Consider the following 23839-nt stretch of genomic DNA (forward strand, 5'->3'; position numbering starts at 1 on the left):
TCTCGAAGTCCCGCCTCTTTAAACGTACACTGGCCAATCGTAGCGTAACATTGGCCAGCGCCAACCGGGGGCCAACAACAATCTGCTTTCCTCTAATAGTGATACTTGTTACTTAGAGAGGTCTAAAGGAGATATATGTTTATAAAACATTACGTTTTATGTAAAGACCTGTTGAACTAACATTCGCGCTTCTATGCTATGCAAGTTACTGAATGTATACTTATGCTGCTTTTGCTTTTTAATGTTTGAATAAGGACCTACACGGTTCTACAGCAACAGGGTTGTTCCTGAATTTCATTGTTTCCATTTGCTTCGTTTTTCCCAAAATGTTATATTTATGCAGGGAGTGCAGATAGTGACAGTGTGGACTCCGTAGTCGCTCTGACAGAGTATCATCAGGCTACTGCTCTAAATACATTGTGTACAGACACCGGAACTAAACCTTTTTGAGCTTGAGGACTTAGCTAAGGAATTTCCCAGAATTACTGAATTGGCCCAATAAAAAATTGGGATCAATAAAATGTTTCTTGTTTTAGCAAGGGTGCTTCAGCTACCTACCTTTTGCGGGACTAATCAGCTGGCCAACTTGTGAGTTTAGATTGTCACACAGCATCATGGTGAGGAGCTAATGTTATCAGTTTACTAGCTCCTGTTGGCTTAGGCGACCATAGATAATGACTCTGTCTTTTTGAATTACACTGGGAGCATATTTAATATCCTTAACTTAAAACCCAAATACAATTATACTCAAGTACCATACTTCGATTCATTACTTGAGTCAGTTCAAATAGCAATAAGTCTTTTGCTAAACTGATGTGATCTGTAAATTAGATACTGTATTTAAGATACTCATAATACTGCGTAAATATTGTGTGTACAATTCTTAGCAACTCTTAAAATGACATATTATGCCCTTTTGTCTTTTCAAATTTAAATTAAAAAAATGTGTCTTCCATATACAGGCTGAAAATATACAAGAAGGTGAGGATAATGTCTTATCTTTTTCCCCACAGAGGATCTCTCCTTCCTCCAGTCTGGCCAGTAGCAGCACCTCCCCTTGTTCCACACTGCAGCCTCCTGCTGGAGGGGAGGGCAACAACAATGACAAGCATGCCTCCAACCACGCCGCTGTCACTTCCCCCACCTCAACACTGGAGAGCAGAGACAGCGGCATCATAGGTGACATGCCGTAGATACAGCTTCTTAAAAAAAGAAACCCTTTCACTGCAAAATGATTCACTTTTCTTTCTTATTTTTTTCCTCTCTTTCAGCCACATTGACCAGCTATTCCGCTGAGTCGGCAGCAGAGCGGGACGACAGCGCTAAGTATGCTGTCGACGGTTGCCGTGGCAGCAGTCTGAATCTTTGGCAACAAGGGGTCCGGCCTGTGGTGGCCTCCAACTCCTCTTCCTGTATGGTAGCAGTAGGAAGCGCGGGTGACGGCTTCCTGTACACGGAGGAGGACATCATGGCCGCCTCCACTTATAGCCTCAACAAACTCCACCCTGACTGGGCCCCTGGCTCCGCCCGCTCGTCAGGCTCCACCCACTCCATCCCTCTCTACCTCATGCCCCGCCCTAATTCAGTTGCTGGTAAGATGAAAAATGAAATGACGCATAGAGATAGAATAAGAGAGAAAGGGACATTCCCATTTAAATCAACGTAGCAGTTTGGTCAGAGTGGGGACCATTATTATGTGTAATGTTGCCATTTTTCGTATAAATAAAATCAAACTGTTGCAAAGCCGGACTGATGTGAGGTTTTGCAGTAACAATTAAAACGAGTGCAGTAGTACTGTTACAAAGCATAGGAAGTGTAGGAAAGCTCATTCCTACTTCCAGATGAGTGACAACGAGCTAACTAGCTAGCATGTGTGTGTGTGTGTGTGTGTGTGTGCCTCAAGTGGTTTCCAGTCTTGCAGTGTGCTCCCACACACACTCTCCCACACACACTCTTTCCTGTTGGGAAGGAAATGCATCACTCTCTCAACCATAGTGAGTTCACTAGTGATAGTGAGCGAACAAAGCCTTGCACCCATGATCATTATATGATCTCTGGGTTTAAGCAGAGCTCCTAACAAATAGAGGCATAGAGAGGCATATTTATATAGCAGCCTCACCTTCATTACTAACACGATTCAAAGAGTAGTCGGCTGTTTCACAGCTGCAGTTCAGCATAACATGAAGCAACTTCATGAGTATTACATCTTTTTAGGCTTGATGAGACAATACTGCAATACTACAGTATCAGCGCATCACTCGCCAGTCGTTTGTAGGTTGTGACGTGTTGATACAAAACAACCAGGCTGAAAAACAAAGACAGTGCCTCATGTTATGGAAGATTTCTATGATTACACTCATACTCCCTTTTCTCTTTTTCCTCTCTCTGTCTCATAAAAACTAAAAAGGAAGGAAATGTCATGTATGACGTTTCTCAAAGCGCACACGCATGCACACACACGCGCACACACGCGCACACACATGCGTACATATGCACAGGATACGAGGCTCAGCCTGCAACAGCGTTCTCTTTGGCTGTAGCGGATTGTAACTGGATTAAGTGGCTCAAACTTTGGGTAGGTGTCTGTCTGTCTTTGTCGGCAGTCGAGGCAACTCAAAGTTAACAATATTTACGCATGTTTTGTGAGATTCCAATTCCGCTTCATCGTGGCTGTAGGGAAAATCACGACACAGCACTCCTCGGGACAATGTCCTACAAATACTGCCTGTTCTTCCCTTCACTACCGATAGATAAGAAAAGGAATACAATGTTTCTTTAACTTAAACCGCATATAACAGACATTTTATTGTGTCAAAACCCTGTCTGTGGTTGTTTTTAGATAATAACTGGTTTCATGTCTTCCTGCAGTGGTTCCTAGAGGTTGTGGGTTTATTTGTTGTGGTTGACCATTGGGCACTGAAGCAATAAGATCAGCAAATTGCAAGTTTACCTTGGAAAGCCAGGAACTAGTCCCACATTTGTGTTGTTCTAATGGGATTATGTAAATCTATTTAATGTAATAATATTTATATATCATTGAACAATATATTATCAGTAGTTTTTTAAACCCTCAAATATTTATATCAGTATCTTTAAATCCAGTACCGGTCATGTTCTATTAGTTTGAATTATTATCTCCGCCAGGCAGAAGTGTGAGTGTGTGAGTGTGTGTGTGTGTGTGTGTGTGAGAGAGTGTGAGCATGCGTGTGTCTGTCCTGGGTTAATCTGAAATACTACCGGACCCATCAGTCTAATATTTGTATGACTGTAGGCTCAAGGACCTCTCGTGATTGAGGTGAATCATACTTACATGTTATTGACTGTGTTATGCAGTTATTGACGGCTGACTCCTCACTCCTCCTTATCTGCTGGTAGACCGAGAGTGATCAACAATGTCTCGGTAGCAAAAGGCATTTCGGGCTATCAGTGAGGCTAAAAACATACCTTAGCCATATTTAGTCGGTTTTAGGCCACATTTTCACCTTTTGTTATTCGAAAGCTGGAGAAGAAGCCAGTCCGACAACTAAAACGGGAGCCACATTTAAAACACTTTCGCAAGCTAGCAAACAATTTAATACAGAGCAGCGGAAAGACTATCTCTCTTTTATAGCCTAGTTAGTATAAAAGATCCCGACAGCACTGAAAATTAGCTATTTATTTTCTCTATTTCAATTTGGGTAAGCAAGCATCTCTAATAAACTCTATTTCATTTTTGATTTAAACCTATTTAACATATTTTTTAGACCAAAATGCCCCCTTATAAGTTGTAATAACGTTCTCTCCTTACATATCGTATCGACATTTTTTATCAAAGAACTAGATACCATTTTTTGGGGGGGATTGATGATTCAACCAAAAGGGTTTTTGTGTCAATCTAAAACTTTGTTTATAGCATACCAAACTTTCTCTATTATTCTCTCACTCCAGCCACCAGTTCTGCCCACCTTAAAGATCTCTCCTATCTGGATGAGCAGCAGAGACACATCCCTTCAAGGACGTCCCTCAGAATGCCCAGGCAGAATTCTGGGAGTCGTAGTCAACAGGACCACAGAGGTAAACGCATACAAACTCATAAACAAAACAAAGCTATGCTATTTTACAAACGGTATTACAATACTCCTCTTCGCCTCTTCTCCTGCAGTTAGTTTCACTCCCTCCCTCAACCTGAAGCCCCTCAACTTCCAGGTACCAGGTCTCTCGTCTGATTGGCTCTTCACCGGCAGGGAGTGGCTCTTCCAGGAAGTGGACACTTGTCTTCGTAGTGGCGACCCGGCAACCAGTCGGGGCGTAGTGATTGTGGGCAACATGGGCTTCGGCAAAACGGCTATCGTCGCCCGTCTGGTGGCGCTCAGTTGTCATGGAAACCGCATGTCTCCAACTGCCACCAGCAACCAGACCGCGGCTAAACGTACGCATTGTTAAATTATCGTTTTTGTCAACTTTTGCTTCTTTCTGGGGGCTTGAATCCACTGTAGATGTCCCCCAAACATATTACTTTTGTAGCAGATTACTATTTATTTTCTCTATATCCTCCACTATAATTTCACATTTTAAAGCCAATATAAAGAAATTACAAAAACAATGATTCCAAATGTATAACTTGGAATAGGATAACGTGGAATAGAATACAACGCTCTGTTTGCCAGCTGTCATATTTCCAGATTTTTGTTTGGTCTATTCGAACCAGCAACCTTCGCTTCAGCCCACCCTAATGAAGCAGGCTAAATGATTTACAGTCAGTTTAAACTCGACGTGAAGGCAAACCTGTAAGAACATGTACTCGGAGTAGTACATAAAAAAATAGAATAAAAATGTTGCTTTAGAATTGTTCCATTGTTAGCTGAATATTTTACAGTGCTTGAAGGGGACATAGTAAATTGTTGGCAGGAGCCAAGGTTGCATGCTTGCCAAAGGATCCCCAGTGAGTTATTCCAGCCATGAAGGCAACCTTGGTCAGTCTGTAAGAGAAGGCTGAGTCATCATGCAGAACCCAATAAAATCAGCCCAACTCACAACCAGCAACCACACTCACGGCTGAGCCAACCAGCAGGAAAACCCATTAAATCATGCAGTGGATAAAAAAGCAAAGTAAAGAAGGCAGCGGCCAGAGAGAAAGACAGAGGGGGCGTGTGTCTTTACTGAGATTTCAAAATGTGGAAATATTCTTAATAATCCCTCACTCCAGATGCAGAGGCCGTTTCTTTCTCCCACGACTCCCTGGGAAGAGGAGGAGGGGGAGACGAAGGAGGTGGAGGAAGCTGTCCGGGGACTCCGGAGATCAGGAGGAGACAAGAGGAGGCACTGAGGAGACTTGCAGCACAGGTACCATCCCCACTTGCTGCCAGTACATGCACTTAAGTCCTCTTCTTTTTTTTTTATTGAATATAAATGTAATAGCATTTTATGTTATTATGAACACAGTGCACTACATTTCCTTCAGTAAAGTTAGTTGCTTTCTTGTCAGCCTGTGGTAAATGTGTACCTGGAGCTTGAGGAGGCTTAGCTTAGCTTAGTTTAGCTTAGCTTAGTTTAGCTTACATCTTAGTATTAAGACTGGAGAAAGGGGCGGGACTTTTTTTCAATGGTAACGCAATCCACCCACCTTCACCTCTAAAATTTCCAAATGAACACGTCATTACTCACATTTAGGTTTTGTCATTGCCTTCAGGCTGCCAGGCAACCAGCGAATACACAGGGAAGTCACTGCACTCGGCCAAGAAATAGTCCGTAGAAAAACCACAACTTTGGCTAGCTGTTTCCCCCTGTTTCCCCCTGTTTCCTTTCTCTGTGCTAGCTTAGCTTCAAGCTCGGCTCTGCCCCCTCTCGAGCTGCTTTCAGTAGCGTTTGGTCGGGCAGGTCTCGCTGGGTGGTCGGCCGCGGGTGGTGATCATCTCAAGGTCGACTCCCCATGAATTAATCCAATTCCTACGTTACCGTCTCCAATGTTGATGAGTCTGTCATTTACCATAAACGCTCCAGTACTAAAGAAAAATGTAGCAAAATTCATGGGAGCTACCATCTACATGCACCGCTATTGCTATCCGTAAAGGTATTAGAGTAATAATATTATACTACTTAACAACAAACTCATGCAAATCATCTCTTCCTGTCTGACCTCGCAGGTAGTCGCGTATCATTTCTGTCAAGCTGATAACTGTCACACCTGCCTGGTCCCGGAGTTCGTCCACAACATGGCGGCGATGCTAAGTAACGCCCCCCAGCTGTCGGCCTATCGGGAGCTGCTGCACCGCACGCCACAGCTACAGAGCACACTCAGTCTGCGTTCCTGCATCCAGGATCCGAGCGCCACCTTCCAGAAAGGAATACTACAACCACTGGAGGCTCTCTACAGAGGTACATTGGGGATGCTCTGTATTCTGCTGGCTTCTCTTCTGCAAAAGCCAGGGATATAATACTTAATGTGTTCTGTTCTATTTTGTTTTTTTTCCAGAGAGAAAGTTGCACATAGACGGGGCGGGGCTTATTATACTGATTGATGGGCTGAATGAGGCAGAGTTCCACCGGCCGGACTATGGCGACGCACTGACTTCCTTCCTTTCCAGAAACGTCCAGAAATTTCCTTCCTGGTTGAAGGTCATAACCACTGTCAGGACCGGTCAGCAGGTATAACCACCCACAAAAAATGGGAACTCAGAGTAAGCTAAAGTATGCATTTATTAAAGCTGCATTTAGGCTCACAATTTGTGGTGACTGTCTACAAATTCCTTTCAAAAATCAAACAGTTAATGAAAGCAATACTACAGTAACATTTTAGATCAGAGGATTGTGTTTGATTTTCATCTTCTTCTTTTTTTTAAAGCTTTATACTTCTCCACAGTGTTCACAGGGGTGTAGAGAGAAACACTTTAAAGCATCTTTTTCTTTATCCTTTCCAAAAATAAAACATGGCACAAAGAGCAAAAAAAACAAACCCAATTCAAAGAGTTCAAGCATGAGGAATGCTTTAAATTGTGTGTTTATCTGCTGTAACTAGTTTATAGTAGTAAAGTTAGCTGAATGTTAGCATAACTAGTTTACATAAGTAAAGTGAATGGTAGTATAACTAGTTTATAGTAGTAAAGTTAAGCGAACATTAGCATAACTAGCTTACAGTAGTAAAGTTAAGCGCACATTAGCATAACTAGTTTATACTAGTAAAGTTAAGCGAACATTACTAGTTTACAGTATAAAAGTAAAACATTGCCGCCAAGATAAAGAGACAAGTCATTCCATTAGCTTGTAAAAAAGGGCCATGTTCGTTCTCGACCAAAACATGGTATTTTTTTTCTCCACTGGGTAGAAGCTTGTTCTAGATGCTATTAGAGATTAAGCTAGCGTTACGGGCTGTGTCCTGCTCTGTTGGAAGGTTTTCACTCAAGCAGCTTTAGGCAACGTTACCCGAGATAGCAGTGTATTTGCTAAATGTCAGCGTTTTTTACCTTGCGACATTTAAAGTGACATTTAAAGTATATTAAAAAGCTAGCAGGGTTATGACTGATAGGAATAAATATGTTTTTCTTATCATACTTTAAGTAATAACACTAACACTGTGCATCAAGTGAATATTTAAGACCCCTTTGACAGACAACAAACCTAAACTAAATCTGTTTCACTGTGTTGTTTTTCAGGACATTGCTCGTTCTCTACCTTTTCACTGCATCTCTCTGGACAGGATGGAGGAGAACAACGCCATAGACCAGGACCTGCAGGTAACATCTACACAGTCTGCCTGTCTGTCTGTCTCTCTGTCTATCTGGACATCTTCACACCTTTTTTCTTACTTAGGGTTACCTAATGCAGCGTATCCACAGCAGTGCAGAGATCCAGAGCAATGTGTCGCTGAGCAATGGTCGCCTCGACAACACGGCGCTGGCCAAGCTGATCGGCCACCTGAAGAGCCTCAGCAAGGGCTCGTACCTCTATCTGAAACTGACCCTGGATCTGATAGAGGGTGGATACCTGGTCCTGAAGAGTTCCAGCTTCAAGGTGAGGAATGGGTGGGGAAGGAGGGGTCGAGGGGGAATAAAACAAGGATTGTAGGAAAATACAGGCGAGTCAGATATAGTAGATAATAACCTGCTTTGTAGATAAACCTTCTAGAAAAAGTGTGCTAGCCTACCTAATTCTAAAAACTAAACTGATTCAAAAAAGAAAAGTAATAAAATGTCATGTTTCCATGTGAGCTCTTGTCTGGGATTTGCATTGAAAGCAGTTGAAGTTGAGCCGTGTGTGTGTGTGTGTAGGTGGTCCCCGTGAGTCTAGCAGAAGTCTACCTGCTGCAGCTCAACATGCGGTTTCCGACCCAGTCGTCCTTTCAGAGAGTTCTGCCGCTGCTCAACGTTACTGTGGCGTCGCTGCACCCACTGACCGACCAGCAGGTATTACACTGCAACAACCTTAACCTTTCCTCCAGCGCCATCATCTGGTCATTTAGACTGAATGCCTGCTGCAGAACTAGTGCCATCAGCGCCCAGAATGCTGTCGTTAGCAGTGAGCTAACAGCATTGCTGTGCCAAAAGTACAGCCTCATACAGCTGCTTGCATTCAGGCTGTAGACTGTTGTCAGTGTTGAAGTTGGTCCGACCTGTTCAGACCGAACAGAAAGCGAACATTAGCCTTGTGTTACTTAAGCACAGGTCTGACTGTAACGCGGTAACTGTTTGTTCATGCTAGGCGTCGACTGGTTTACTACGACGGTATGAACTCAAAATGACCAGACATGCTGTGATTTAACGGTTTAAAAGGATGCCAAAATAACTACGGATTAATGTCTATTTGTAAAAAGTAATTGCCACATGCAAACAACTTTTAAGATGCTTGTTTTCTGAGGTATTTTCTGATTCAATGATGTCAGTGACTACAGGGACGACAGGAGAATCTAAACGTTGTGTGTGTGTGTGTGTGTGTGTGTGTGTGTGTGTGTGTGTGTGTGTGTGTGTGTGTGTGTGTGTGTGTGTGTGTGTGTGTGTGTGTGAACACACCATGAGTTGTTGACATATCTTCAACATTTTGAAAATGGAATACGAAAACACTTGAAATGTGACTGCAAATTCAAAGAAATGCACAACTGTTTTCATTAGGTTTTTGCCTTTCATGTTTTTCTTGTGTTGCAAATGGGCTACGGTTGCATTTCGTTGTGCATCCCTGTTTTTTTGCATATTGACAATGAATGACTCTTGAATCCTCCTCCAGCTGTTCGAGGTGGTGAACGCCAGCGCTCTGACCGGCGGGACGCTGCACTGGGGGGAGTTTGCGCACCGTCTGGAGCAGCTCTCCTCCTTGCTGCTGTGGCTGAGCGACGGCAGCAGGATGCTAAACCATGCCTCCTTCAGGGAGTGGCTGATGTGGAGAGAGGAGGGTCAGGATGACAGGTTCCTCTGCGACCCCAGGTACACGGGGAGAGAGATTTGATTTTACAAAACCTTTATTTTTACATAGAACAATACGAACATACAGACACATTAACTAACTAAACACAACAACAAAAACCCTCAACATCCTTTGTGTCCCTGAGAGGTGGTCCTGAGACCCCACTCAGTATGGAGTCGGGAGTTTCCTCTTTTTCCACCCTCCTGCAGCATCTCCTTCTCATCCTTCTCCTCCTCCTGCAGCCTCTCCGTCCCGTCCTTCTCCTCCTCCTGCAGCCTCTCCGTCCCGTCCTTCTCCTCCTGCAGCCTCTACGTCCCGTCCTTCTCCTCTTCCTGCAGCCTCTCCCTCTCGTCCTCGGAGCAGGGAAGCCACCGTCGCCTCTGGAAGTCTCTGCAGGGCCTCCCCACACTCCCTTAGCACTCTCTCCACCTTCTGCTCTATCTTGCTCAGTCTGTAGCCCTCCTGCTTTGTAAAGCTTTTACCTGCTTTACCGGCCATGTGGTGCCTAATGGACCTAGCAAGCCTCGGCATATCAGAGAAGTGGTTCTCTATCACCATCCTCTGGTTCTTGGTCCTGTCAAGATACCCCCTTATCCTGCCCACGCTGTACACTCCTGGGCTCTCCATCTCGTCATCAAAGGAGTCACCCTCAACATCAGAGTAGGAGTCCTCCTCCAAACTGGCCTCAGACTCCTCGTCCCCTTTGCCCGAAGCCCCCTTCTTAGCCTGCAAGCTTTCCTCATCCTCCCTACTCTTCCTCTTCAGACGGTGAGCCTGACTCTTCTCCTCATCCACCTCCGTGACAACCTCACCGTCTGTCAACTCGACATCAGCCTCCTGCCCACGTTTCTCCTTCCCTGCCCCCTCATCTTCCACCTGCTGGACCACCTCTGCCCCTTCTTCCTCCACCTGCTGTACCCCACTTCCCCCCTCTGTGACCCCCTTCTGTACCCCACTTCCCCCAACTGTGCTCCCCTCCTGCACCCCACATCCCCCCTCCTGTGCCCCACATCCCCCCTCCGTGCTCCCCTCCTTCACCCCACATCCCCCCTCAGTGCTCCCCTCCTGCGCCCCACGTCTCCCCTCTGTGCCCCCCTCCTGCCCCCCACTTCCCCCCTCTGTGCTCCCCTCCTGCACCCCACCCGCCTCCTCCTGGCCTCCCTCCTTGTCCCCTCCGTCCTCCCCAGTGTCTCTCTCGGTCGGGTTCCCCTCGGCGCCGTCCTGTCCACCAGATGTCTTCTGAGGACAGGCCCTGCTCTGGTGTCCCTCCCTCCCACAACTAAAACACTTCATGTCGTCTGACGTTGCGAAACAGACATACACACACCCCTCCACTCTCATTCTGAATGAGGTGTTCAGGACCCCGTTCCTGTCATTGAGGACCATGAACAGCTGTCTCCGGTGAGACACCACGTGTCTTTGGAGCTGAGACCTGAACCCAGAGGACAGCTTCCTCACCTGGGAAATAACCCTCCCATACCTGGACAGTTCCCCCACCAAAGCCTCGTCCTTCACGAACGGAGGAACATTCGACACCGTCACTTTAACCGCCGGTGTGTACAGAGGAGAGACGGGGACGTGCGTGTCGGACACCACGACCCCGCTCTCCACCACCGCGTCGGCCTTACTCACGCTGTCCAGGAAGATGACCGACCAGCACCCCCACCGCGAGGCTGCAGTCCTCCACCGAGCACGGGAACCCGGGTAAAATTCGGATCCCGTGTCTCCTGGTTAAGTAGTGCAGCTCCATGCTAGTGTTTAGCACGGCGAGCAGCACGCGCTGCTCGGCTGCACACCGACACAAACACAAACACACTACACCCGCCAACCCACACACACAACCCCGTGAAACCTACACCCCGCTACCCGCTCTTATCCCCCACACTACCCGGTGAAAAAAAGAGACAATAGTAATAAAAAAACACGCTCTCAGCTACCAGAGAGAGAGATCTCTACATTAAGCTGTCTGTTTTGTCTCTCCAGGAGCGGTCACACTCTCCTGGCATTCTGGCTCTGCCGACAGGAAGGAAAGTTGAACCGACAGGAGACGCTGGAGCTTGGACATCACATCCTGAAGGCTCATATCTACAAGGTGAGCACGCACACACACATGCGCACGCACACAGTCTGCAAGTGGCTCAGTATCACACGGCAACCTCCGATTTCTGTCAAGCGAAGCCGATGCCAAAGTGTCTTAAAATGTACATTCTCTCTACTGAACATCAGGGGGCGACTCCTCGAGTTGCAATAAGAAGTCTTATTGTATAGAAGTCTATGGGGAAATTACTTCTCACTTGATTTATTACATCAGTAAACATTGAACATGAGTTTACAGTCGTACTTACTTTTAAGATAACGTTACTTATATTCATGATAACTTCACTTATTTTTATGCAAATTGTTCTTAATTGTATGCCATTCCTCACTGGAATTCCATGTGTCGTGTTAGCTAGCTGGAGCCGTGTGTGTCGAGTGTGAAGCGAGTGCCACGTTCACGTTAACCTCTTAACAGTTTGCCAGCAAGTCTCATTATTTTGTTTCTGTGGCATCAATTCTCGTCTCCTTAGGGTCTGAGTAGGAAACTTGGCGTTTCCTCTTCAGTTCTTCAGGGGCTGTGGCTGTCCTACAGCACGGAGAGCCTGAGCCCTGCTCTCTCGTCGCTGCGCAATCTTTACACCCCCAACATCAAGGTAACATTTTACACACACACACACACACACACACACATTTGCTAATACAGGTGTAACGGACTGTAACTCGACTCCCTACTTGTCCAGGTGAGCAGGTTGCTGATTATGGGCGGGGCTGATGTGGATGTCCGTAGCGATGTCCTCAACAACGCCCCCCTGCTGTGTGTCCATGCTCACCTGGGCCACAGTGATGCCGTGGCGCTGCTGCTCGACCTTGGCGCCAAAGTACAAAAAAATATATATATATTTTTTTTAAGTTTTGTATGTAAACATTGTGTGAGGTTGGGATGGTAAGTTTGTGTCAATATCGCAACCAAACGTGTCTTTCTGTGTTGTTTTTTCCAGGTGGATGCTCAGTCACAGGACGGTTTGACCGCACTGGGATTCGCCGCAGCGGCTGGACATCTGGACATCGTCACCATGCTGAGTCAGCACACAGCTAAGGTGCCTGTCTACCTGTCTGCCTGCTAGATGTTGTGCATGAGAAGATTTAAAGCCACCATGTGCAGAATATACACTTAAGTGCCTTCCAGTGTCATATGTATCATATGTGTGTGTTTGTGTGTGTGTATACCTATAGTAGAATTAACCTCATTGAGAATAATAACAAATGGAATTCATGTCTTCAAAAACAGGTCTTGGTGTCCTGAGAGTCTAAATACTAGTAAATAACTGGACATTGAGTTGACAGATTTCCATTGTCTCTTAAAAATCTTGAACCCCTTTGGCACAGCCAGTAGTTCCGCTGTTTATTGTAGCCACGCAATTGTAGGTGTTTAGGTCGAAGACCTAACTTTCAGGCTTGTTCGCACCGTTGTCCCCGGCCTCAGAGCTTTGCATTGTCCCGGGTGCACAGGGAGCCTCCTCTTATTCTCTCCCTCGTCCCCGTTGCCCTGTAGGCCGGCCATGTGGACAGCTCGGGCCGGTGCGTGCTAGTGCACGCGGCTCAGCGGGGCCGCCTCGAGGTGCTGCGCTTCCTGTTGAGGCGCGCGGACTGGAGCTGCTCTTCCTGCTGCGGCCAGAGGGGGGCGAGCCGGTGCCAAGCAGTGCAGCAGGCTCTGATCGCAGGGGCCAGCGCGGGTCACGCTGAGGTCGTGTCGTACCTCCTGGATCTTCCGGAGGAAGACGAGGATGAGGAGGAGAGACCTGAGATCAACACACCCGACAGTCTGTGGGGAGAGACAGGTACTGCAAGAACTGTCTGCCGCGAATTTTCACGCTGCAGGAATACTAAGCCACTAGTCATAACTACTAATATTTTACTACCACATCTGTATATTTGTTACAAATGTATAAAACATAAAACATATATATATATATATATATATATATATATATATATATATATATATATATATATATATAAATTATATATTTAAAATCATTTGAAGTGCTGCAGTTTATCCGTTTGTATTTGTTACTTGGGTAGTGTTGGATTACAGTGTTCACAAACCCCTCGGCGACGCCCGGCTGCAACGTCCGATTCTGTAAAGTGAAGCTAATGCTGAAGTGTCTTAAAGCTGCATTCTCTCTACTGACCACCAGGGGGCGACTCCTCTGGTTGTATAGAAGTCTATATAAAATGACTACTTCTCTCTTTATTTATTCTCTCAGTAAACATTGTAAACATGAGTTTATGGTATCAATCTATAGTTTCTAGTCTTCTTCAATACAGCATGATGTTCATTTAAAAATGATGATCCATTTAGAGACAAGCAGACCATAAAGCAGGGGATGCTTTAACCCTTTTCAGTGTTTTTCCACAAAAATCAATTGTAACACTTTGGTTGCCTAAAATTGTCTTATACAGCGTTCGTTTGTATCCTAAAAACTAAAACAAGATGGCAAAGACCAAAAACCTAAACGGTGACTGCCAAAAAACATGAAGTAAGGTTACTTTGCCATTTCTGGCAGTACTACCACAAAGTAAATAAGATCAACTTTCAGTCAGTTGCTGCTTTACTACCCATCACTGACCTCTACTGGTGGATGCTTAACACTACAGTACAAATCTCCCAGCCTCGGCAGCAGCCTCAGTTTCAACATCAGCCTCAGTTTCACAGGTTCATAACAAATATAATACATTTTTACCACTAACCCCCATTTGATACAATTTTGATAAGACCTTGCATGTGCACATATAGGAAACCTGTCTCCAACTGTCTGTCTGTGTCTCTGTCAGCTTTGACGGCAGCGGCAGGAAGCGGCCGGCTGTCTGTCTGCCGCTTGTTGTTGGATCAGGGGGCTGCCGTTGAGCAATGCAACAGGCGGAGTATGGCTCCCCTTTTTAGCGCTGTGAGACGTGGCCACTTGCAGGTACAGTGGAACACACACACACACACACACACACACACACACACACACACACACACACACACAGACAGAGACAGAGAGAGAGAGAGAGAGAGAGAGAGAGAGAGAGAAAACCTTTATTTTACATAAACAATACGAACAAACAGACACATTGTAATCACATTAACTAAATAGAACAACAAATAAATCTTCAACACCATCTGTGTCCCTGAGAGGTGGTCCTGAGACCCTATTCAGTTTAAGCCTCCGTGGAGTCTGGAGCTTCCTCCTCCTGCAGCATCTGCGTCTCGTCCTCGTAACAGGGAAGCCACTGCCGACACGCCTCCCAGTTCAGGACCGGCAACCTCCGTCAGTCTCCGCAGGGTCGCTCCTCTGGAACTCGGTCCTTGCGTGTCAAATACGCCTCATACTCCAACAGTATGAGCTATCTTCCTCAACCTATAGCCCTCCCGATCAGTAAAACTTTTCACGGCCTTATTGGCCATGTGGAGCCGAATGGACCTAACAAGCCTCGGCAAGTCAGAGAAGTGATCCTCTGGTTCTTAGTCCTGCCTAGAAACCCCTTTAATCTGTCCACACTGTACAAGCCTGGGCACTCCTCACTTTCATCAGAAAAGGAGTCCTCCTCCATACTGGACTCAGACTCAGACTCCTCGTCCCCTTTGCCCGAAGCTCCCTTCTTGGCCTGTGAGCTTTCCTCGTCCTCCCTGCTCTTCCTTTTCAGCCTGACTCACCGTCTCCTCATCCTCCTCCATGTCAACCTCACCATCCGTCCACTCGACATCCGCCTCCCGCCCACAGCTTTCCTTCCCTGCCCCCTCATCTTCCACCTGCTGAGACACTCCAGCCCTCTCCTCCACCACTTCCTGGACCACCTCTGTCCCCCTATCCCCCACCTGCTGGACCACCTCTGCCCTCTCTTCCTCCACTTCCTGGGCCACCTCTGCCCCTTCTCCTTCACCCTCGTGAGCCCCACCCTGCCCCTACTGAACCCCCGCTTCACCCTGCTGGGCCCCTCCCTGCCCCTCCCTCAGCAGCCGCCTCGCTCAGCTGACCGTTTGCTTGGGCACTCCCTGGCCTGATGCCCCTCACGTCCACACCTGAAACACTTCCTGTTTCCAGAGGTCACATAAAACACATAATCGAATTCCTCGACTCTGGTCCTGATGACGAGGTTGAGCTCCTCACTCCTGTTATTCAGCGACACGTGTTTCTGCAGGGGAGACCTGCACCTTGAGGAGACCTTGCTCACCTGCGAAACCACCCTCCCATGTCTCACCAGCTCTCCGAGCAAAACCTTGTCCCTAATAAAAGGGGGCACGTTGTCCACCGTGACTCTGACCGCCGGTGTTACCAGCGGCAGAACCGGCACCACCGTGCCCTTCACCACGATGCCTTTAGCCGCCACCGTGCTCACCTTCTCCATGCTGTCGAGGAAAATCACGACCGCGCTGTTCATGCGGGCGGCGGACTTAACGCTGCCGTGACCCACCACCAGACTGCAGTCATCCACCGAGCACACGAAGACCGGCGCGACAACCAGCGGCGTTAGCACGATGCTAACGCGCGCCAACAGGCACACAAAAAAAAACAAAAAAAAAACCTTGTGCACACAGTAACCCAACACGCACTACAACATACACCAATCTCTGTCGACCACTTTCAACAAGAAAAACAGTCAAAAAACACCATTTACTCACACAACCATTCTCAGCTCACGAGAGAGAGAGAGAGAGAGAGAGAGAGAGAGAGAGAGAGAGAGAGAGAGAGAGAGGGGAGAGATTGAGCTTCTGTCTCTGGATCAGGTGGTGGAGCTCTTATTGAGTCATGGGGTGGAGGTGAACATGGTGGACCAGCAGGGTCGAACATCCCTGATGACGGCAGCCTCGGAGGGACATATAACCACAGCCCAGCTGCTACTGGATCATGGTAACCACCCTTGCATCGACAGTATTAACAATAACATCAACAATAGGTTCAAGTAGAGTCGGCCCTAGGCGTGGGGGCAATAGGCAAATGTCCATCCATAGAGGGGGGGGGGGGGGGGGGGGGCAAGCAATCCATAGGGGTGCCATTAATGCATAAGTTTGGCATCCATCCTTCGGAGCGCCATCAGTCCATAGGTGCACCATCCATTCATAGGGGCGCCATCCTTGCATAGGAGCGCATTCCATCTATCCATTGGGGCCCCATCCCGCTATAGGGGGCACCCTTAATCTGTAGGGGCAGTATCCATCCATGGCGACGCCAATGTACACTGATATATACACATTAATCCACCTCTCTCTGTCTCCAGGAGCCTCTCTCGACCAGACTGACAGGGAAGGCTTAACACCACTGAGCTGGGCGTGTCTGAAAGGCCAGCTCCCAGTGGTCAGAGAGCTGGTGGAGCGAGGTGCAGCCACAACCCACGTCGACCGCAGCGGACGGACACCTCTGGATCTGGCAGCGTTCCGCGGTGACCCAGAAGTGGTATGTAAAACGAATGCGGTTGTCGTGTTTCCCACATTATAGAATTGGTGTGTCTGTCCCTACCTTACCTGTTTTGAGTCTGTGATGTGTCTATATTCAAAGCTAAACGGGCACTTTCTTCTTATTAGTATTTATTGATAATAGCAAAACAAAAAGCTGATTATTTTAGCTAAGAAAGACACAAGTCTTTTTATATTAATAAAACATGCTAAACGTTGCCTTTCTTTGTGTCCTATTCTGCATCAGGTGCAGCACCTGGTGGATCACGGTGCGTCGGTGGAGCATGTGGACTGCAGCGGCATGCGTCCTCTTGACCGGGCGGTCGGCTGCAGAAACACTTCGGCCGTCATCGCTCTGCTCAAAAAGGGAGCCAAGATAGGTAGAAACGTGACTCAGTCAAGCTGTGCCCATAATTCATGTCGTTTTTGCAATTAGAGATACTTACAGGGAATGTTTGATGGCAGAAATTGACTTTTATGGGCATATTGTGTGTGTGTGTGTGTGCGTGTGTGTGTGTGTGTAGGACCAGCGACCTGGGCCATGGCAACCTCTAAACCAGACATCTTAATGGTTCTGCTCAGTAAACTGATCCAAGAGGGAGATCGACTGTACAAGGTAACACACACAAGCGCAGGCAAACTCGCATGTAATCAGATGCGCACACACACATACATGTATCTGATATTGTACGTATTCTGTGTGTGTATTTGTAGCAAGGTAAAGTGAGGGAGGCTGCTCACTCCTATCAGTCGGCTCTCCAGAAGTTTCCCGGGGACGGGCTGAAGACGTCCAGACAGCTGAGGGTGTGCGTGCTGCTCAACCTGTCTCGCTGCCACCGCAAGATGAACGTGAGTCTCCTTCTATCTCCCTCCATTACACTGGAGATGCATCATCACAACATCCTATGGTCGGAAAATGACCCGACCTTCTAACACGTTATTGTGAATTATTTTCTATCTTCTTGCAGGATTTTGGCCTGGCGGAGGATTTTGCCACCAAGGCGCTTCAGCTGAAAGCTAAATCCTACGAAGCCTTTTACGCCCGAGCCCGCGCCAAACGTGGACGCAGGTAACCATAGCGATATAAGACAAACCAACCATGGCCAAATCATTAACCACTCCCTTTGAAGGAATTATGCAAGACGGGTCTTTTTGTCAACATCCAGCTGAATGACGAGTCATGATAAACTACTAAATATGAGTGTGTAATTTCAGTAAATAGCATATGAATTGCATATGCTAATTACTTGCATTTTGACCAGGCGCTAACTTCCGCTTTTGAAGAGTGAAACCACTGCGGAAGTGTCTTACACTTGCATTCCTTCAAATAGCTTCAATGACAAAAACAAGTCTGATTGTATAGAAGTCTGTGAGAAAATAAGCCGACTTCTCACTTGAAACACGTTTATCGTCTCAATCTTTAGTTTCAAGTCTTCAATACAACATGATCATTTCATAAATGATGGTCCCATTGAGAGTAAAATAAACCTTTTAGGTATGCTTCAAGGCGGGACTACCTTGTGATTAACAGGACGCTACCGCTGCCATAGCCGTCTCTAGATGGTGTCTCTGGTGTCTCTACTTCACTCCTCCAAAGTCCAAATATGGTCACTTCCATTCACTGGTTGCAAAAAGTCAAGATGGCGATCTACGATGGCGACTTCCAAACTCGGGGCTTCAAAATGGCAGTCAAACCAATGGGTGACATCACGACAACTACGTCCACTTATTTTATACAATCTATGGTTATGGCTAACAACTTGTTTTGTGAGGGCACAATAAACTTTGACCACCGAATCAGTTAATCTTTGAGTAGAACTTGGTGCCACGTTTGAAGAAATTAGCTCAAGGCGTTTTTGAGATATCACGAGAATGGGATGGACATGAGGTCACAATTAAAGAAAACGGAGACAAATGGACTGACAGTGAAGTCCAGAGGTCAACTCGTTCATTTCAGCACGTACTTTCATGAGGGCTATTTGGCTTGTGTTTATATGATTGTCGCATGTAAAGAAGTTGTTTATTTATTCTTGTATTACTATAAAAGCTAAGAGAGCTTGGCGTCAACGTAGCTAATTTGGACATCTCCCAGCTGGAGATGCGTGCGAGGGGCGCTGTCTGGCTTACGCCACTTTAGAGTTCCTATTAGTAGGGTGAGCAGGTCGTTCTCATGGAGCCCCCAGAACTGTGGTCATCTTCTGAAATATATAATATATACTTATTTCTCTCTCTCTCACCATTCAGACAGTTCCATGCAGCCCTTGAGGACCTGATTGAGGCCAGCCGCCTATGCCCTTCCAACCGGGAGATCCAGCGCCTGCTGTCCCGGGTCAAGGAAGAGTGTCGGCAGGCCGCACAACAACACGACTCTCCACCTCCTTCATCACATGCGGCCATGTCCATCAACGAGGCCAGGTGCAGAGACTCAGGTTGTCTGCAGGTGCTGGACAGGGAGGGGCTCACTGAGGAAGAGGAGGAGGAGGAGGAGGAGGAAGAAGACGAAGAAGAAGAAGAAGAAGAAGAAGAAGAAGAAGAAGAAGAGGAGGAGGAGGAGAGTCAAAGGGAAGGAGATGCTCATCCTCACCCCCCCTCCTTCCACCCTGCACCTGTGGTTCAAAGTCTCGACGCTCACTGCCACCCTGGTGTGCCATCCCCCTCCTCACTCTCCCCCACTCACCTGTATCGTCACCTCCCGAGCCCTGCACACTCCCCCTCCTCAGAGCCCTGTAACCCTGCGCCTCCTCCTCAGTCCACCTCCTACCACCATTTCATCCCTTCACAGCGACTCAGCCAAATGTCAGAAAGTATGCCTGCGTTGTCAGGAAATGTAGGTCTGCACTACCATCCGCAGTCTGTCGCAGCCCACCACCACTCAGACCAGATCCAAGGGGTGCAGCAGCAACACCACCACCTGTCCAATCAGAGATCCTTCCAAAAGCAGAACCCCGTTCAAGGCCAGTGGCTCCAAGCAGCCAAAGTCCAGGTGGTCCGAACCAGTCAGCCCAGTTCCTCTTCCCATTCGAGCATGATTTTGGGAAGTTCTGCTTTCTCCCAGTTTGGCCAACTGCCACAAGAACTGGCCGAGCTGGGGGAAGGCATTTGCCCGAGCCCCTTGGATATAAGGCCTAGCCTGCAGGTCCAGGCTGGTCTGAGCTCTGGATCGTATCCTCTGGATGATGTAGACGTTGACTTTGTTTGCCAGGCAAGACTTGCATCTGCCTATGGGAGAGAAGGAGGAGGGGAGAGGGCGGGGATGAATCGATTTGGCCAGGCACGTCACTTCAGTCGCAACCAATCCAAAGCAGCCTACTACCCAATGGAAGTTACCGAGGCGACAAGGGGGGTTCCTGATAGCCTTCCACCATCGCACGATTACCAATACCACCATCAGGGTGGACTACAACGACCACTCAATGCCCACCCAACCTCCTCCCCCGTTCTTCCCCCAAGGCCTCTTGTTCACTCCCAGAGTATCAGCGTCCGTTTCTCCACCAGCAGCGGCAGCCTTGCAGGCGGGCAGCCCGCCAATCACAGCCCAAGCTTCAGGACGTCCGCCTCAGTCCAGCACATGGAAGCACCTTCAGATCTGGCCTCCGTGGGACGGGTCACTGGCTACCACGACGATCTCTTTCTGATCTCCTCTCCCCAGTCAGAAACATACATGGCCGGAGGCGGGACTTATCCCGGAGAGGCAGGCCGGTCATCAAGAAACACTCCTTTTATGGGCGTCAGCGACAGGTCCGCGAGGGGCTACCAGCAGTATCAACAACAAGCTCCCTCCAGCTCTGCATCCTGCCTCAGCCCTTCTCGCTCCTGGGCCGTGTCTTCGGTGGACACCGTTGTCACTTCACCCAGCAAAACCCCCGCCAATCAAGGAGGCTTCGGTCCGCCCCAGCCATCCTCCATCGCATACCACAACCGCAGCAACAACAACGCGCACAACGACAACCAGCCGGTCTACTATCCTCAGGGTGAATGTTCGGTGCAAGTTGCCAGTCAGAATCCCTCCTACCTGGATGTGAAGCTGGCCAGAACGCTGCCGGTGATCCACAGTGACAGAAAGACAGGACCAACCTCTCCTGTCAAACCAAAAAGACCCTTCGTAGAGTCCAATGTGTAGAGAAAGGTTTACATGTCCAGTAAAGACAAGGGAGCAGGGTAATAAAGAGTGATTCAAAAGAAATGAGTGCACTCATATATTCCAGTATTCACCGGGGCTTTTGAATCTTAAAGATCGAGTTATGCTTGAAATTAACCGATTTGTACGACATACAGTTCATATGAAGTACACGCTCTCCTTGAAGGTTGCCCCCGATGTATTTGGTTGTACAATTTCACTTCCGCACAACTGGTCAATGTCGGTACTTTGCCGGATTGACTGACTCCTTAATTGTTGAGAAGAGTTAGGGGGAAAGCAGAAGTTAAACACAAACGTTTGATGAGGAACATATCGCTTTTTACAGGTCGGGTCAATTAACGAGCCAGAGAAGAAGAAAAGAAGCAAGGATGAGGGGAGTAAGGGAAGCACAATGAGGAAATGGGAAGATTAGCGATCAGTGAGACAAGAGAACAAATCCACCATTGTCACCTTTGTCTGCTGTGTACGCCTTAAATGAAGGTTTTTATTTGAAGCGCTGAACACATGGACAAAGTCACCGCAGGGTCCAGATTTTAAAACTGGTGTCACCAAGGTTCTGATCATTGACCCGGTCCCAAGCCATAGTTTGAGAAACTAAAATGATACTGTCATTGAATAAGGACTGGCTTGCTGTATATAGCAAAAAAACTAAGTGATATTTATCTTTTTTAAGTTATATATCTGTATTAAGCTGTACAAATATTGTTTTTTCTAACTGTATATTCCTTTTGGATTTTTATTTTGAGGGTCTTTTACATAGAAATGGAAACCCTCTTTTCAAAGAGAAAAAAAAGCAAAGTCCATTAAGCTTTGCTCAGTTTTGGGTTTACATTTTTTCCAATAAACATCCTAGAAAAAATTTACTTTTTAAGGTTTATTCATTTTTTTTGCGCCAGGTTGATTTATTATTTTTTTTTCTATGAAGGACTTTTGTATTGTGTAGTCATAAAGGTCCTTTATGCAAACCGCAAGGATCCCAACTGCTACAACACACACGATTGGATCCTTCCCCTGTCTGTAACTCAATAAAAGCCAGCTCACCTTCGGTTGAACCCCTCCCCCCCAGTGATTGTCCAATCAGAGTTTAGCACAGCAAAGCCTGACATTGCTCTGTATTTTTCCGTGGTGTTGGAGTTGAAGTAAAATCAATATTTGACATTTAAAGAGTTCGGAGGGTGGTGTCTTTTTTGGGCTTTTCAAAACCACAATACTAATACATTAGTTTGTAGAGTTGAAACTAAACCAAATGCCTTGTTTATTATCATGTATTCAGCCATTTAGTACTGATTAATTTCTTCTTCTTTTTTTTACATTTTCTATTTATGTTTCTAATGAATCGGCGGCTTGGTTTAAGAGTTGCTGATGAAGACCTTGACCTCTGGCAGTCTCTGTGACCACTGCCTTCATTTCTCACTGCTCAGGGGTGAGAATATGTGCAAACTGCTCGTTGTGGCATTTAATTCTGGCCAGTTAGAGAGATGAAATTGAATGTTATAAAAAATAAGAAGTTTAGAATGTTAAAAGTGATAAAGCGTGGAAACGGCTCGTCATAGTGCATCAGGGTGGCTTTAAAACCCAATGGCAGCTGTGTCGTCTCACAATAAAACAAAGTGTTGTACTGCCCGTGCAAATGCCACCAAGCTTCACACTGGGAACAATTGGTTTACTGGGGACTTTGTGTGTGTAAAATAAGTTAAGATTCAAAACCCAGGATGGTTACAACAACGACAAGAACATAATTGTTAAACATTTAAAACAACAGGAATGTGTATGCTCATTGCGAAGAGGAATACAACTTAATGAAAGACAGGCATTCTCTATCTCTCCCTCTCCCTGGGAACTTCTACCAAAGACACATTGTTTGTGGTCATGCACTAATTAAAAATGCAGATTATTTATTCATCTGCCATTTGGGGAGCGTAAAATATGCTGTTAAAATGTCACTGTCACGTAAAATGACGGCACTGGATGCAGTAAGAACAGATTTTGTTGTTGCAAACTCCGCTTTCTGGGTCAAAATATCACGCACTGGAGATTTTAAGACTTAAATGGACTACCATCCACTTAAAAGGCGCCAAATCTACGTGGGTTTCACCCAGGCGGCAACCTCTGATTATGCCGAGTGAAGCCAATGCAAAAGTGTCTTAAAACTTGCATTATCTCTCCTGACCATCAGGGGGCGACTCCTCTGGTTGTATAGAAGTCTATATAAATGACTCTACTTGTCTCTTGATTTATTCCCTCAGTAAACATTGTATACATGAATTTATGGTCTCAATCTCTATTTTCAAGTCTTCTTCAATACAGCATGATGTTCATTTAGTAAATTATGGTCATTTAGAGTTAAACAGACCATAAAGCAGAGTATGCTTTAGGGCGGAGATACAAGGTGATTGACAGGTCGCTGCCGCTATCAGAGTTGTACACAGCGTCTCAACATCACTTCTCTGCATTCCATATATGGTCATTTCAGTTCATTGGTTGCAAAACAAACAAAAACATGCCAACTGCTGTAATCCAAGATGGCAACAACTAAAACATCAAACTCAAGGTTTCAAAACATCAGTCCACAAACCAATGGGTGACGTCACCATGACTACCACTTCTTATATACAGTCCATGGTTTAACAATTTGCCAGCCCCCTTGGGAGACTAGAGTCTGTTAACTCCAATAGGAGAAGTGAAATTACGACCAAATTTACAAGCCACATATATTCTGACTCTAAAATGCAGTTTTTCAGATACATGCGGAGAAAATGTACTTTGTTTGAGACCTTTCAGTATTTAAGCATCACACTCGCGTGATCTGGCAACTGACGTTGACGAAACCGAGCTAACGAATTTTCTTGTTAAATATG

General features: G+C 46.5%; 1 protein-coding gene and 1 long non-coding RNA gene across 10 annotated transcripts in view; one reads left to right on the plus strand and one right to left on the minus strand.

Moving 5' to 3' along the window:
- Positions 1-5787, minus strand: part of LOC117735443 — a 12709-nt gene extending 6922 nt beyond the window's left edge. Inside the window, exon 1 of the long non-coding RNA XR_004609881.1 lies at positions 5644-5787. This is a non-coding gene — a long non-coding RNA (uncharacterized LOC117735443). The remainder of the gene's footprint in view (positions 1-5643) is intronic.
- The window catches only part of tanc2a (tetratricopeptide repeat, ankyrin repeat and coiled-coil containing 2a), a 43990-nt gene extending 21845 nt beyond the window's left edge, over positions 1-22145 (plus strand). For 8 of the 9 annotated variants that reach the window (XM_034540068.1, XM_034540070.1, XM_034540069.1 and 5 more), the window contains 24 exons: positions 1014-1179; positions 1272-1592; positions 3928-4053; positions 4142-4408; positions 5186-5322; positions 6123-6354; positions 6452-6624; positions 7629-7709; positions 7786-7986; positions 8244-8378; positions 9193-9389; positions 11353-11461; positions 11937-12059; positions 12147-12284; positions 12405-12503; positions 12959-13244; positions 14242-14375; positions 16178-16301; positions 16669-16844; positions 17091-17223; positions 17368-17459; positions 17558-17692; positions 17812-17912; positions 19088-22145. In XM_034540068.1, coding sequence (XP_034395959.1) covers positions 1014-1179; positions 1272-1592; positions 3928-4053; positions 4142-4408; positions 5186-5322; positions 6123-6354; positions 6452-6624; positions 7629-7709; positions 7786-7986; positions 8244-8378; positions 9193-9389; positions 11353-11461; positions 11937-12059; positions 12147-12284; positions 12405-12503; positions 12959-13244; positions 14242-14375; positions 16178-16301; positions 16669-16844; positions 17091-17223; positions 17368-17459; positions 17558-17692; positions 17812-17912; positions 19088-20963 — 5562 coding nt within the window. In that variant the 3' untranslated portion in view covers positions 20964-22145. Of the gene's footprint in view, positions 1-1013; positions 1180-1271; positions 1593-2359; positions 2576-3927; positions 4054-4141; positions 4409-5185; positions 5323-6122; positions 6355-6451; positions 6625-7628; positions 7710-7785; positions 7987-8243; positions 8379-9192; positions 9390-11352; positions 11462-11936; positions 12060-12146; positions 12285-12404; positions 12504-12958; positions 13245-14241; positions 14376-16177; positions 16302-16668; positions 16845-17090; positions 17224-17367; positions 17460-17557; positions 17693-17811; positions 17913-19087 lie in introns of those variants that run through there. The other variant, XM_034540075.1, reaches the window with a different exon arrangement.
- The last annotated feature ends 1694 nt before the right edge of the window (positions 22146-23839 follow it).

This window comes from Cyclopterus lumpus, chromosome 8 (assembly GCF_009769545.1).
Source record: "Cyclopterus lumpus isolate fCycLum1 chromosome 8, fCycLum1.pri, whole genome shotgun sequence".
Lineage (NCBI taxonomy): Eukaryota > Metazoa > Chordata > Actinopteri > Perciformes > Cyclopteridae > Cyclopterus > Cyclopterus lumpus.